The 17,029-nt window shown below is 28.5% G+C and overlaps 1 protein-coding gene across 1 annotated transcript in view; it reads right to left on the bottom strand.

Annotated features, from left to right (window-relative positions):
* Nucleotides 1–16,704, bottom strand: part of LOC139868462 (uncharacterized) — a 58,926-nt gene extending 42,222 nt beyond the window's left edge. The window contains exon 1 of the mRNA XM_071856791.1: nucleotides 16,194–16,704. Within this exon, the coding sequence (XP_071712892.1) occupies nucleotides 16,194–16,704 (511 nt within the window). The remainder of the gene's footprint in view (nucleotides 1–16,193) is intronic.
* Nucleotides 16,705–17,029: the final 325 nt, after the last annotated feature.

Genomic DNA, 17,029 nt, shown 5'->3' with positions numbered 1-17,029 from the left:
GCCCGAATTTGCTCCTTGGACTTTAGAGAGCCGACCTCCAAATCCTACATATGACCCGGCCCAAGCATTTTACAGCATCTATGGATACGCTTGGGACCCACACTGGAACCATCATCCTCATCCGTAATTTTCTATTTTTGTTTATTTTATTGTAATGTTACTAATTCTTAATTTTCTTATTTCTTATTTCTTATTTTATTATTATAATAGCTTTTATAATTTTCTAACTTTATTAGATTTTAATAATTTTTGAATGTGGTGTGAAAACCCAACTTCAAAAATATGTATATATGTGTTTGTAGTTTATCTCATGTACAAAACAGGGTAAAACAGCGCATTTTTCAAAGACTGGCATTAAGTTCAGCAAAAGCTATTACTTTTGACGACAAAACGAAAAACAAATGTGATGTACCAACAGACGGAATGAACAAATGATGTGCACCATTTATCATTCAGCAAACAAACGCCAATATGTTTGAAAACTTTGGTAAAATTTAATCATTTTTCTACACTAATCACCCTCAATAATTTAAATTGTTACTGATTTCTTGCAAATGAGAGCATTGCAAGATCTTAAGTATGGGAAGGGGTTAAATTCTTTCGGATTTTTAAAATTTTTAACTTATACACTTGGTTACCATTAGAAATACTAGTAAAGCAGTAGTTGTATTAGAATCTAGTGCTCTCTGATAATAAAGAACAGCCTTAGTCTTATATACTGACTACCCAATTCTAGAAAAAAAAATTCAAAATTTTCAATTAAATGAACTCAAAATCATGTTTATACATATTTATGAACGATAAAACTAGGTGTTAACACCGAAATTATTGTTACCTCGGAAAGGACATAAATTGAGAAACAAACTAAAATGTTAGAATTCATTTAAAATGGAATAGAGGACAATAAAAAAGAAAATAAAAGCCAAGTGTGGGAAAATTTACCAAGTTATTTTAAACATATGTCACATATTTCTGTAACAAATAATTGAAGATACTTTTGCTTTGGACTAAACTAAACAGTTTTACCCGATTTACTGTAAGAAAGATGGATCTACACGATGAATCAATTCCATCATTAAAAGGAAGTAAAGTCTTTCGAAAAAGAAACGCGCTTCTTGATTTAGGTCATGAAGTTGTCGTCCATACCAGCTGTAGGTTGACGAAAAATCTAGAAAAGTCGTCTCTAAAATCAGCAGAAAATCCACGGACCTCAGCATAAAACAGGGTCGCCAAGTGGTCAGACTTATCCTAACCATGAGAGGATCTGTCTTGTAAAATGGGGAGGACACCGTGCAAATTAGCTTGATAAGACTAATGAATCAGACCTCCAGAAAGGATAATCTCCTTAAAGATTAAAAATCAGCTTCTAAGCCTGATATTACTCAATCCTTGAGATTGACATTAAAGATTGAGAATTACAAACTCATGGAATTCAATGATATCTAAATTCGAGCTTGAACGAGAAAATATTTTGATCAAAATTAAAAACCGATTTGTTTTCTGAAAACCTATTTTCAATGCGTTCATTACCATTGAACGTAAAATCCTAGAAATTTACCTGGAATTCATTAGGTCACCTGAACCAAATCAGGTGTCAACCATAAGAACGGTGGTTGCATAGCATGGTCAAAGACATGACCTTGTGCCAGACCGAAAAATTATAAGGGTGAGCTTTACTATTGCTCCTACCAAGGATAATAATTGCGTCCGATACGTTATAGACCATAATTAAAAGCATGTCAGGGGACATTGCCTTAATAGTTGCTTGTTCAACGCTTTCCTTTACAACCGGACGGTAGTTTATCGAAAGGTAATATACGGAGCAAGTATACTGGACGTGTTACTTTCCCAATACAAGGTTAGCAAGTGGGTAACACAAAACCGCAAGTGTTGAGCTAAAATTTTCAAATCTGAAACCCACAAAACCCACAAAAATATTTTGCAAACACCGGTGAAGGGTTATTCTGGAAAACTTATCTAGGGTAAAAGCTAGATTAAATTTTCAAGAGATCAAATGTTTTCATAAAGATCCAATTTCCTTAATGGATCTAAATTTTTATAGTCATGTGGGACTGTAAACCACATCGTTACTACCATTGTTTATACTGCCGTAAAGAAATCACTGATGTACAAAGTGTGAAGAATAAAGAAGTGATTCTAGTATATTTCAAGACTATATTGCTTGAGGACAAGCAACGCTCAAGTGTGGGAATATTTGATAATGCTAAAAAAGAACATATATTTCATAGCATTATCCCTCAAGAAAGACAAGCTTTTAGTTGCAATTATTCTATTTACAAGTGATTTTCGTTTAAATAATAAAAGGTGAAGACAAAAGATAGATTCGACGAATTGAAGACGCAAACGACAAAAAAGCTAAAAAGTACAAAGTACAATCAAAGAGGTTCCAATTATTGATAAGAAACGTCTCAAAATCATAAGAGTACAAGACGCGAAACGCAAAGTACAAGATATTAAATTATATGAAAGGACGTTCAAAAATCCGGAACCGGGACCAGAGTCAATTCTCAACGCTCTACGCAACGGACTAAAAATTACAAGTCAACTATGCACATGAATATAATATAATATATAATTAATTCTTAAAATTAATAAATATATATTATATTATATTATAAATCCGTCGGCAAGCTAGGAGCCAAGCTTGTGTGAGCTGGAATCCATAGCTCCGCACTCGCGGAGCTCTGAAGAACAAAATGGCCGCACTCGCGGAGCCCAAAAAGTCAGAAATCCACATTTAAAAGGCCGAGCATTCGGCCGAATTTTTTACACATCTTTTTCTCATTCACTCATATGTAAATGTATATATATATATATTTTAATTTTAATTTTAATTTTAATTTTAAATTCTAATAATAAGGGTATGTTAGCGAATGTTGTAAGGGTGTAAGTTGAAATTCTGTCCGTGTAACGCTACGCTATTTTTAATCATTGTAAGTTATGTTCAACCTTTTTACATTAATGTCTCATAGCTAAGTTATTATTATGCTTATTTAAAACGAAGTAATCATGATGTTGGGCTAATTACTAAAATTGGGTAATTGGGCTTTGTACCATAATTGGGGTTTGGACAAAAGAACGACACTTGTGGAAATTAGACTATGGGCTATTAATGGGCTTTATATTTGTTTAACTAAATGATAGTTTGTTAATTTTAATATAAAGATTTACAATTGGACATACCTATAAATAACCATATACACTCGATCGGACACGATGGGCGGGATATTTATATGTACGAATAATCGTTCATTTAACCGGACACCGAAATGGATTAATAGTCACTAGAATTATTAAAACAGGGGTGAAATTATGTACAAGGACACTTGGCATAATTGCTAACAAAGTATTAAAACCTTGGGTTGCACGCAGTCGATAACCTGGTGTAATTATTAAACAAAGTATTAAAATCTTGTTACAGTTTAAGTCCCCAATTATTTAGAATATTTGACTTCGGATATAAGAATAATTTGACGAGGACACTCGCACTTTAAATTTATGACCGATGGACTGTTATGGACAAAAACCAGACGGACATATTGAATAATCCAGGACAAAGGACAATTAACCCATGGGCATAAAACTAAAATCAACACGTCAAACATCATGATTACGAAAGTATAAATAAGCATAATTCCTTTATTTTCATATTTAATTGCACTTCTAATTATTGCATTTTTATTTATTGTTATTGTATTTAATTGCACTTTTAATTATCGTACTTTTTAATTATCGCAAGTTTATTTTATCGCACTTTTATTTATTGCAATTTCATTATCGTTATTTACTTTACGCTTTAAATTAAGTCTTTTATTTATTTAATATTTTACATTAGGTTTTAACTGCGACTAAAGTTTTAAAAATCGACAAATCGATCATTAAACGGTAAAAACCCCCCTTTATAATAATAATATTACTTATATATATATATTTGTATTTTTTATAAATTAAAACTAATATAGCGTTAAGCTTTGTTTAAAAGATTCCCTGCGGAACGAACCGGACTTACTAAAAACTACACTACTGTACGATTAGGTACACTGCCTATAAGTGTTGTAGCAAGGTTTAGGTATATCCATTCTATAAATAAATAAATATCTTGTGTAAAATTGTATCGCATTTAATAGTTTTTCCTAGTAAAAATATAAGCTATTTCGTACCCCACCTCGCACACATCACTAACTGATAGCCGTTAAGATGCATTAGTGAGTCTGGACTTCGACCGTGTCTGCATGTCAAAAGTTTTGCTTATCATTTTTGTCGGAAATCTTCTGCTTATCATCCTTAGGAAATTAACTGCTCATTATTCTTAGTCTAGACACGTTTTACTGCATTGACTGCATGAATAGTGTATAGAAAAAATTCATATCTTAGCGTATCTGTTACTGTAGATTTTAACTGACACGTTTCCTTAATTTCCTCCGTAATCTACGGGATCTTCTGTACTATATTAGATATTCTATATAATTAGAATATTATCTGATAACCGAAAATCATTTCATATCAAAACCCTTTAACTGATCGTGAGAGATGGATCCTACACCTAGCTTGGATTCCATTAGTTCCGGAAGCGATTTCGACATGTATATTGAAGCAGACTCCGAAGTCAATGAACCTGAAGTGCCTCAACCATTTAGTTATTTTTCTTTCTGGAGGAGATGGGGGTGGGTCCGAGACTTACTCACTCAATGGAGAAATGAAGAAGGCGAGCCCTACCGCGAACCAAACTTACCTCCTAACATCGGAGAAAATGATGTACTCACCAGTGAACCTATGCACAACACTGTATTCACTCTTCTTGCTAAAAGTTTTCCACCTCGAAGGTCGCATTACTACAATCTCAGAAAATATTCAACCTCTACTTCTGAATACCAATCGAAGGGGAATATTAGAAGAAGTTAGGGAACTTCGAATTGATAATCAAGATCTATCGAATCAGATGAGTGGATGGATAGAAATGATAGAGGGTAGGATAGAAAACCTGACAAGAATGGTGTGTGATCTACAAGCTATACTTACTACACCAACCTCAGCACCAACAACACTTGTAGCACCGACAGCAACAGTACCACCATCAGCAGTACCAACCACATCAATACTAGTACCATCAACAATCCATGCCTCAATAACTCATTCTGTATCTAGAGTATAATCATCGTTCTATGTATCGTTCTACATCAATTATCTTCGTTCTTCATGACGATTAAGTAATCTCTAAATGTTTTAGAGATTATGTATTCTAGTTCTAACGGTAAACCAAATGAGTTTAATATCATATTAACTCAATGAATCCATGATTACATCTGAAGAAAATATATATGTATATATGTTTTCATAAATATTGTGATTAAAAATTCTTTCGTACAAACTGTTAATGATGAAAATATTTTAACGGGTAGGTAATACCCGAGGAATATTTAAGATTTCACATTAATAAGTTACACTGTACATTCTTCGAATCTGATTCAACAGTCATTTACTATCCTACTTGCAACCACAGCCATACGAATTCGTTCATCACAGAATAACCATTTTCATTCAATTTCATATTTGGATTTTGACCTATCAGAATCCGACAAGTGGCATAATGAAGAAAACATTGGACAAAATAAAATTTGTTAGAAACAAACAAATTAACTATGAGAAATTTTGTTAAGAATCCACGCTAACAAAATCCTAGCTAACTGTTCCTAGCTAACTGATTACATTTTATTTATCGCAATTTATTTTATAGCAATTTACATTCTCGCAATTTTATTTATCGTCATTAAATTTTTGTTATTTACTTTACGCACTATATTTATCGTTATTTAATTTTCTGTTATTTATTTTACGCACTTTAAATATCGGGACACGTATACAAGGTTTTGACATAACATATCGACGCATCTATATATATTATTTGGAATCACTATAGACACTCTATATGCAGTAATGATCGAGTTCTCTATACAGGGTTGAGGTTGATTCTACAATAATATATATAGTTTGAGTTGTGATCCAGTCTGAGACGTATAAGGGTCACGATACGTATTAATTAATTCGAATATTATATATTAAACTATATATGAATTATTGGACTATCAACTGTGGACTATCGATTGTAGACTAATAACATTGGACAATTAAAATGAATTAAAATATTGATTATAACATACGAAATTAAACAATTCTTCAAGTTGCCACTTAATTTCGTCTTAAACATCATTTGTATCTTCACGATTACATTCTGCGTTCAAACCTTTCATGATTCTTGAAAACACCTCAATCGAAAGGATGAACCAACCGCATTTCATTTATGGGAGAAAAGATTGATGCATATAGTTATGCACCTGAAAACACTCGGAACGTGAGTAAACGTTTAACACGTAGCTGTGCTAATTCCTTTAGCGTTATTATTACCGAAGATAACCTTGCATCTGCTGTTCGAGATAGCCAGTTTTGTCACAGCTCCAGCAAGACAACTTCGACTTTTCGTACGAAATAACCTTATTATAACGTTGATATATACGCGTACTCTTTTATTGTTACCAGGGAACCTTTCATATTCCACCATATTACCATCAGCGTTTAATCATCTAAAAACACAATTTTCCTGAAACCACCTCGGATTAATAACCGATGATTCAGATATCATAGAATTAAATGCATAGGAAACAGAAAAATGGTAGATGGTCTAAACGACCAAAAGTTTGATGATAAAGAAAGGAGTGTTAGGAACACTCGATAGAAAATTGGGTATTGAAAAACAGATTGAGCTACCCATGAAGGAGACCAAGGACAAATACAAGGACCAAACCCTATATTCAAAGGATTCAGGTAATTCTGGATCTGTTGAAATCTTTAGAGAATATCTTGCTCCGAAGTCATGTTAAAATCTTGCGGAAAATCTTTCTCCATCAACCATCGAACTTAGAAATTTCAAAATATCATCATCAATATCTTCGATATTTCTGAGGATATTTTCATAAATATTCTCGTCCGAAATTATATACCTCCTCGTGCTTCCTGTGTATCATTATATTGGAAACATTCAATAGAAAATTTAGTACCGAAAAGCAGATTATGCAAAACTAGGAAGAAAGCTGTGGACAAATCACAAAGAATAAGTTTGACTTCAAAGAATCCAAATGATTCAATGTCTGCTAAAGTCTTTAGTGAATATCTTGCTCCTTACTCTAAACCCTTGCAGATAATAGTTTCTGTCATCCTCTGATCTTAGATATTCCGAGATATTATCGTATCTTTCATTATAAATATCCTCCATATTTCTAGAGATATTTTTATAACTATTCTTATCTGAAATCATTAATCTCTTCGTGCTATCAGTATTACATCATATAGAAACTGTTAGTTTCTATATTCTGTAAACTTTCGAGCTTAAAATATGAATGTTATTGAAGTAATGTTGGGAACTGATACATGAGTTAGTATATAATATAATGACACTTGATCAACGTGATTATATTACAGTAAGTCATGCTGAGTTTCTAATGGAATGTGATGATTCATAGTACCATCATTATGTGCCATGTTACACGATTCTTTCATTCTACTTAACCTCTAAATATATCAAGAAAATATTTTCTTGATGGTTCTGTCTTTTCCGTAACTTCTGGTAATTTAACAAATTAAATCGTGCTATTACCTTTCCTTTCCGCTTAGAACATTAAGTTATGTTCATTCGAAATTTTATACGTACGAATTCGAGACGTCTTAATCGCTTTACTTCAGGTCGGGGAGAAAACAAAAACATGGAGCCTCGAAATACAAATTGGAGTATAAATCGCAGCAAACAAGAAAGATCATAAACCGTGTATGTCTATGCGAATAGCAATATAAAGACACGGGAGGATCAGGAATACAATAATCCTAGAGCGTAATAGAAGTAAACAGATTCTTCTGTTGGCAAATGAAAAAGAAGAATTATTGTTGCAATGACCAGAATAATATTCAGAATTAGAACTGGATTGAGCATTTTCACAATCCTTAAGAGAATAGATTGAGGAAGAAAGTATATGAGTGATGAAAATAAAAGGAACGAAAGAGGTTGATTTATAGCGAAGCGATCGAGGCAAATGACTGCATTAAATTAAAGAGAATCCTAATTTTATTATTTACCGAAGAATCAAATCTTATAGATTACAAAGATTTTTTTTAAATCCCTTGAATTTCGGAATTCAACCCTGACTACGTCACCAGTTAAGACAAACCTGCAATTACTCATTTCAATCTTTTATGATAGCTTCACTCGTACTCTTCGAGTAATCGAATTGTTTTATCTATATTAATTAATAATGATAAAACTCTATTCATCAACTCATATTCGTCATGAAAACATTTTTTTTATTGTTAGCCATGATGACCTTACTCAAATTTCGGGACGAAATTTCTTTAACGGGTAGGTACTATAGTGACCCGGATATTTTCGACCAAATTTAAACTTAATCTTTATATGATTTCTATATGATAAGTAAAGTATGTAATGTTGAGTCTAGAAAATTTTGAAACGATGTTCATATATTCAATTGACCTTCGACCACTCCCGATGATTCACGAACAATTATGTGTAAATAAATTAAGTAAATATATATGTATAAACAAATGCTATACATAAGTAATATTATATATATTGTAATTTATAAATATTAGAGATTCAATAAATTATATAATTGATAGATAGGATATAATAAATGGTAATATATTATATTACAAGTTAAAAATTATAATTGTATTATTAATATTATTATCATTATTTTTTTTATTGTATCATTATTATTAATGTGTATATATATATATATATATATATATATATATATATATATATGAATTTTTGATAAGTAAAAGTTGCTATATCATTAATATTATTTATATTATCATTAATAAAATTAATAATGACTAATAACATTAGTAGTACTATTAATAATATTAATACTTTTATTATTGTGATCTTCATTAAAATCAATATTTATTTATATCATTATAGATAACTTATAGATATGAAATTCAATGCATCTAAATTGTTATATTTACTAATAATATTATTATTCTCATTGCTATTATCGGAATTGACATTTAATATAAATATCAGTGTTATCATTAGTACGAAGAAAGTACATAAATAAAAAAAATAAAAAAAAATAAAATTGATACAATGGTTTTGCTTTGGTGTTATTATTAAACTTATTATTTATATCATTATTATTACTCTTATTAATATTGTTAATAATACTATTATTCTTAATATTAGTAATATTATCAATTTTATTATAGTTATTGAAAAATAATACCATCTATTACTAAAATCATTAATAAATATATCATTATTAATTATTTATTAATTTCAAGTAATATAATAACTAATATTATTAATATAATTATTAATTATTAATATTTATTATATTAATTATATAAAATTATTATAGTACGAATTGGTTAATGGTATCTATCCAGCTTTGTTGAAATTTGTTACTTGCCTCCACCAGTTGAAAATCAAACCCAGTATATAGCCAAAAACCAGTACAAGTTTAATTTTCCATTTTATCTTTATCTGTTTAATTTTTTCTTCCTTTATATTTTTATATTATTTCTTCTGTGCTTGTGTTAGACCTGTCGACGTAACCAGTGGTTTAAAACTTATCAAATTCATTGTTAAGTGTTAATATTTCAACACACTTCTGCAATTGAAGAGCAAACATTTTTTTTTTCATAGCTCAAAAACTCTGTTGCATAACTTTTTAGCAAAAGCTCGATTTAGCATTAATCTTCAAAATCTAAAAATGTAATTAGATTAGGATTCATCTAGTTAAACTATCTGCAAAGTTTCAACGTCTAATTTTAATTATCGAATTTCAATTTTGCAGTCAAACTTTAATATTCAAAAGTCAAACGGTAGTTCTTAAATCGAATTTGAGCTTTCTATTATGAATTAAGTTAAATTGATAATTTGTAAAGCTTCTAGGAGTAATTTTAAACACCTTTCGTGTTCAAAGTTTTGTCCAAAACAACTTCTGATGCGAAATAAATTTTTATTTATTTATTGAAGCAGCGACGAAACAGTTGCTGTTCTTTTTTTCTTTTTTTTTTGTTTTTGTTTTTGTGTATCTATTGAATTAATGTTCCAAATATAAGTCGTATTAACTAAGGTTCAATCTTTTAAATCTTGTTTTAAAAATTTGTTCGATGATGTTGGAACCTCTGGTCGATTTAGAAGATGAAGAAGGAGAGAAATAGGAATAAATAAGATACGGGTTAATTATAAATGTTTTCTGTATTATTTCGGAAATTGGGCATAGCCCAGCTGGTTATAAGGATTGATGGGTGTTCGAGGGGTCGGGGGTTCAAGTCTCGGCTTGGACAGTTTCTTATTCTTTTTGGAGTCTTGAAGGTAGTTCATTTATCAAGTTATTATTATTATTAATTATATTATTATTATTAATATTAATATTATTATTATTGTTCTAATTATTATTGTTGTTGTATTTAGTATTAAAAGTATTATTATTATAAGTAATATTAGTAATATGGTTAATATGAGTATTAGTAGTATTATTAAGTAATAATATTATTATTATTAGTATTATAAAACTTATTAACATCACTATCAATTTTATAAATGTTATCATTAAAATTATCAAAAATATTGATATTATTATTGCTATTAAACGTATGATAATTATTATTATTAACAGATGTGTTATTATTATTATTATGATTAGGATCATTATTATTAACATTATTATGAAGATAATACAAGTTATTATTATTTTCATTAATATTAAGTATTAGTAACACTCTTATAACTATTAGTATTATTATTAACAATATCAATATTATTATTAATATTAATATTATCATTTTTAATAAAGTTATGCTTATTATTATTAGTAAATCGTTATTATCGAAATTATCATTTTTAAGCACAGAAATATTTTGTACATAAAATATATTTATTATATATACTATATTTATATTAAAACTACACATAACTATATATATAAAACCTACTAAAATTATTTATATAAACACTTACAAACAACAAATTATCGATTTTTAAATATAACATTAAACAAGTATGTATATGAATATATTAATATAACTATAAAAATATTAACCATTTGAATGTACATACAAATTAAAAATATATGTTATTAATATAAAATTAATGTAATTAATAAATTTATATATATATTCATTCGAATACGATTAGATATATTAATAAATATACAATTGATATAGGTTCGTGAATCCGAGGCCAACCCTGCATTGTTCAGTTGTTAGATATCGTTATATGTATTTTTACTACAAAATACATTATGGTGAGTTTCATTTACCTTTTTACCCTTTATATTTTTGGGCTGAGAATACATGCGCAATTTTTATAAATGTTTTACGAAATAGACACAAGTAATCGAAACTACATTATATGGTTGAATGATCAAAATCGAATATGCCCCTTTTTAGTCTGGTAATCTAAGAATTAGGGAACAGACACCCTAATTGACGCGAATCCTAAAGATAGATCTATCGGGCCCAACAAGCCCCATCCAAAGTACCGGATGCTTTAGTGTTTCGAAATTTATATCATGTCCGAAGGAGGATCCTGGAATGATGGGGATATTCTTATATGCATATATGAATGTCGGTTACCAGGTGTTCAATCCATATGAATGATATTTTTGTCTCTATGCATGGGACGTATGTTTATGAGAAATGGAAATATGAAATCTTGTGGTCTATTAAAATGTTGGAAATGATTATTTATGTTAAACTAATGAACTCACCAACTTTTTGGTTGACACTTTAAAGCATGTTTATTCTCAGGTACGAAAGAAATCTTCCGCTGTGCATTTGATCATTTTAAAGATATTACTTGGAGTTATTCATGACATATTTCAAAAGACGTTGCATTCGAGTCATTGAGTTCTTCAAGATTATTATTAAGTCAATTATAGTTGGATATATTATGAAATGGTATGCGTGCCGTCAACTTTCGATGTAAAGCAAGTTTGTCTTTTAAAAATGAATGCAATGTTTGTAAAATGTATCATATAGAGGTCAAGTACCTCGCGATGTAATCAACTATTATGAATCGTTTGTAATCGATATGGACTTCGTCCAGATGGATTAGGACGGGTCGCTTCAGATTATGTCTGGGTTTGATTGCAGTTTGTAATAGATTTAGGACAAGAACAAAATTAATCACAGTATTGAGAGAGTCATCAAACAGTTTTTGTACGAATTCTCTTGATTTTTTTATAAAATTATTGTTGATAATTAATATATATAAATAATAAATAATTAAAATACTTTTATTATTAATAAAAATAAATAATATTACTAATACTAATATAAATATATATAAAATAAATAAATTCTGTTAATAAAGATAATAATAATATTTATAATAATACCAAAATAATAATATTAAGAATGATACTAAAATAATGATTTTTAATATTAATAAAAATGATAAAAAATATTATTAATGATGATAATCATAACACTATCCTAATTATAATAATATTTATATTATACTGATAATAATATTATTAGTAATAATAATAATATAATACTTTATATATATCCGTTTTCATATCTTATATGTCATATATTTAAAATAAAAGTATTAATAATGCTAACATAGATGTTAATATTGAAAGTAATAATAATATTACTATAATAACTTGTAATTACATTTATTATAATATTACAACTTATTAATTATATCATGTTTATTAATTGTATAATATATATGTGACGACCCAGAAAATTTCGATTAATTTTAAACCAAACTCTCGATACGATTAAATATTTTGACACGATAAGCAAAGTCTGTAATGTTAAGTCTCGAAAATTTCGAAACTATGTCCATATATTCAATTACCCTTTGACTATTCCTGACGATTCATGAACAATTATTTATAAATAAATATGTATATATATATAAATATAGTGTATAAATATTTAATTATATAATTGGTAAAAATTACATAAGTAATAAATTATAACAGTAATATATTAAAAGAAATTACAAGTAAAGATATAGTTATCAATATTATTATTATTATTATTACTTTATTTGTGATTTAAAAATAAATATTAATATTAATATTAATAGTATTATTAATATTACTAAATATATAAAGTTCGATACATTTTTATTATAGAATTATTAATATAATTAATAATATTTTTATCATTATTAGTATCATTGTTATTAGTAAAATTATAATTTTAAAGTATTATTATTAACTTGATTACTAAAATTATCATTTTATTTAAAGTTATTATTATCATTATTTTCATTGGTGTTATTATGATATTAACATCCTTAGTATTTCTATTATTATTATTATTAGTATTTCTACTTTTATTCAGTATTATAATTATTAATTAGTATTATAGTTATTAATTAATAATTTTGATCTTCAACAAGGACATGTAACTGATTTTGTCTATTACCTGTACTTTTATTTTTTTTATTCTATATTGACTGAAAACATGGTACTTCCTATCTACCAGTTGTTAAATGTCCATTTTTCACGAATCAATTAAGATCAAATTACTGTTAAATTATGAATATACTTACATTTTATATATCCATATCTGCAACTGAGAAGAATTAGACAGAAAAATAAAGAAAACCCATTTAAACCTCTGTTCTTCATCTTTTTAGCCAAAACTCGAAGTTGAACCAATTTCCAAAATGTAATAATGCAAAGTTATTAGGAATCTTTAACTCAAACTTTCTGCAAAATCTCAAATCCGAATTTCTAACAACGAATTCGAATTTGCGAGTCAAAGTTAAATTGTCAAAAGTCAACTGTTTTGTTCTTGGAGAAATTAGAGCTTGTTTTGATGTTTTAAGTTCAATTGACGAGTCCAATAGTTTTTAGGAATGATTTGAAACATATTTCATGTTGTAAAGATTATCCAAAACGAACTCAAAATTGAAAACATTAAAATTTTTTTGTAGTGTTACGAGCTTCAGCAGTATTTTTTTCAATTTTTTTAATCACAAGAACACTTTTATTTTATTTTTTGTTTCATGTTGTTTACAAGTCATAAATGAAAACTCGTTCAATTATTGTTAAGTTTTTGCCCCTTTTGATTTTAGTTATGGTGAAGAAGATGATGAAATGGGTTGAATCAAATACTAGATAAGTAAGTTGGGTTGTAATATAAATTAGAAAAACTTGAATGGAAGAATAGTTAAGTGTGGTTGGGGAACAAGAGGTCCTGAGTTCGAACCTAGGCTGCTGCAATTTTTTTTTTTAAACTGCACAGGTTGGGCTTATCTTAAATGATGGGCTGGTGTAGAAACAAGAAGATATTCCAGTAAACTGGATTAAGAAGTGAATGGATGGAGGAATGGTTATGGTTGTTTGTTTGTAACCGAGAGGTCTTGGGTTCGAGCCCAAGCATAGGCATTTATTTTTGGAACTTTTTCTTGAGAGGTAGTTATTATTATTACTCTTATTACTCTTAATAATAATAATAATAATAATATTATTATTATTATTATTATTATTATTATTATTATTACTCTTACTATTATTATTATTATTATTACTATTATTATTATTACTCTTACTATTATTTTTATTATTATTATTATTATTATTATCTTTATTGTTAAAAATGTCATTATTAGTAAAATTATCATTCTTAATAAAATTATCATATTATTTTCATTAACACTATTATTATTATTATTATTATTATTATTATTATTATCAGTATTAATATTATTATTATTATTATTACAACAAATATTATTTATATAAAATATATTTATTACTTACCTATACTAATATTACATAGTTTTATATTTTTAAACAAGATATTATTTTTATTAAGTGATACATAATATTTAAATATATTATACAATATAGATAGTAATATGATTATATATGTAAAAATTAATCTTAATACATTATAAACATAGTTGATTAATATTATACGTGTTAATATATATACTTGATATAGGTTAGTGAATCCGAGGCCAACCCTGCATTGTTCTGTATCGTCGTATGAATATTTTTACTACAAGATATTGTATTGTGAGTTTCATTTGCTCCCTTTTTAATTGCTTTTGCAATATATATTTTTGGGCTGAGAATATATGCGCTGCTTTTATATTTGATGAAATAGACACAAGTACTTAAAATCTATTCTACGTTGAGTTGTACCACCTTGCATATCTTCTCTATTAGCTTGGTAACTAATATTTACATGTTGTAAGAACAAAGCGCGAATCCTATTGATAGATCTATCGGGTTTGACCACCCCAACTGGGCTAGTCGCTCTAGTATCGTAAACGGTTGCATAGTACTTCGTTTTTACTATACTTGGTACAGTGTAGGGAGATTTCATAATAAAGGGAATATGCCACATTAATTGTTAAGTATGGTTATCGAAGCGCTCAACAACTTATAGAATACTTTTATACACTTGCGAGTGTACATATATTTATAAACGAAAATCTTTTGGTCTATTAATATATTGAAATGATTGTTATGATAAACCTATGAACTCACCAACCTTATGGTTGACACTTTTAAGCATGTTTATTCTCAGGTATGAAAGAAATCTTCCGCTGTGCATTTGCTCATATTACATGGAGTCGTTCATCGCATATTTAAGTCAGTACCTCGCAATGGGACCAAATGTTGAAGACTTCGTCCAGGAGGATTAGGACGGGTCATCACAATATATTATAAAATAACATCTATTGAATATTTAATATTCATAAATTTTATATATTTTACAATATATATAATATTAATTATGTAATCTTTACAAATTATACAATTGAATATTTATACACTATCATAAAAATCATATATATTTATACATAGATTCATTTTTAAATTACGACTTAATTATTTTGTATATTATTTTATATATTTAATTCTAATGTTTAAATTATATTTTATTATTTCCAAATATCATATATACTATTATTTATATTCACATGTATACCTACATATATACATATCTATTTACCAACACATGTTCGTGAATCATCGGGAATAGTCAAAGGTTAACTGAATCCATGTAAGCAGTTTAAAAATTTTTGAGACTCAACCTATCAGACTTAGCTTATCGTGTCGAAATCATATAAAGATTAAGTTTAAATTTGGTCGGAAATTTTCGGGTCGTCACACGTAGTGAGTTGAGGATCAAGTCTATTGCCAACTCAGGACCAATGGAAGATCCAAGCCTCTCAAGTTGATCTATGTAGCTCTTCATTTTCAGAACATAAAAGCTTATAGATGTCCCCTCTGCCATCTTGCATGCGTGTAACGCTCTGACAGTTTCAAAGCGTTGTTGCTTAGCTTGTTGTTGGAACATTTCCTTTAGCTGCTTAAGCATCTCAAAGGCATCATGATGCTCCAGGTCCTTTTGCAAGTCTGAAATCATGGTGTCTAACATGAGGCATGCTACCTCTATGGAGTCATCCGTGTGCTTAGTCCAAGCATCTCGGATGCTCTTAGTGGCATTAGCAGGGGGTTCCTCGGGAATGAGTCCATCAAGTATATACGACTTCTTTTTGACTTTGAGAACAATTCTCAAATTATGATACCAGTCTAAGAAGTTCGTATTATTGAGTTTTTCCTTCTCTAAGACAGATCTTAGAGAAAGGTGGCGAACGGGTGTAGTTTCATTGGGTGACATCTACAAAATTAACAAAGTTCTTTTAGTATTTTAATATTTGATCCTTTAATAATTAATTACCCTAACTTTCTTATGAAAAATTAATTTGTTAAAGGCTAGAATCCAAGTTACATTTAACCTTGAGTGGTTGGTTGATGCTCTCTCCACTAAGTTTAAATCAACAAGGTAGGTAGCAATTACCAATTGTAAGTCCAATACAATTTCTATATCTTAATGGGATCCTTAACAACAATTGTCAACTGGTATGTTTAATCCCATCTATGCTTGGGCCTCTTGTGTTTGGCTGATGCTCTCTCCACAAGAAGCACCAATTAAGTTGTCCTAT

Source organism: Rutidosis leptorrhynchoides, chromosome 9 (genome assembly GCF_046630445.1).
Source record: "Rutidosis leptorrhynchoides isolate AG116_Rl617_1_P2 chromosome 9, CSIRO_AGI_Rlap_v1, whole genome shotgun sequence".
In the NCBI taxonomy this organism is placed as follows: Eukaryota; Viridiplantae; Streptophyta; class Magnoliopsida; order Asterales; family Asteraceae; genus Rutidosis; species Rutidosis leptorrhynchoides.
Note: the sequence above shows the minus strand (reverse complement) of the source record. Positions and strands in the feature narration are given on the sequence as shown.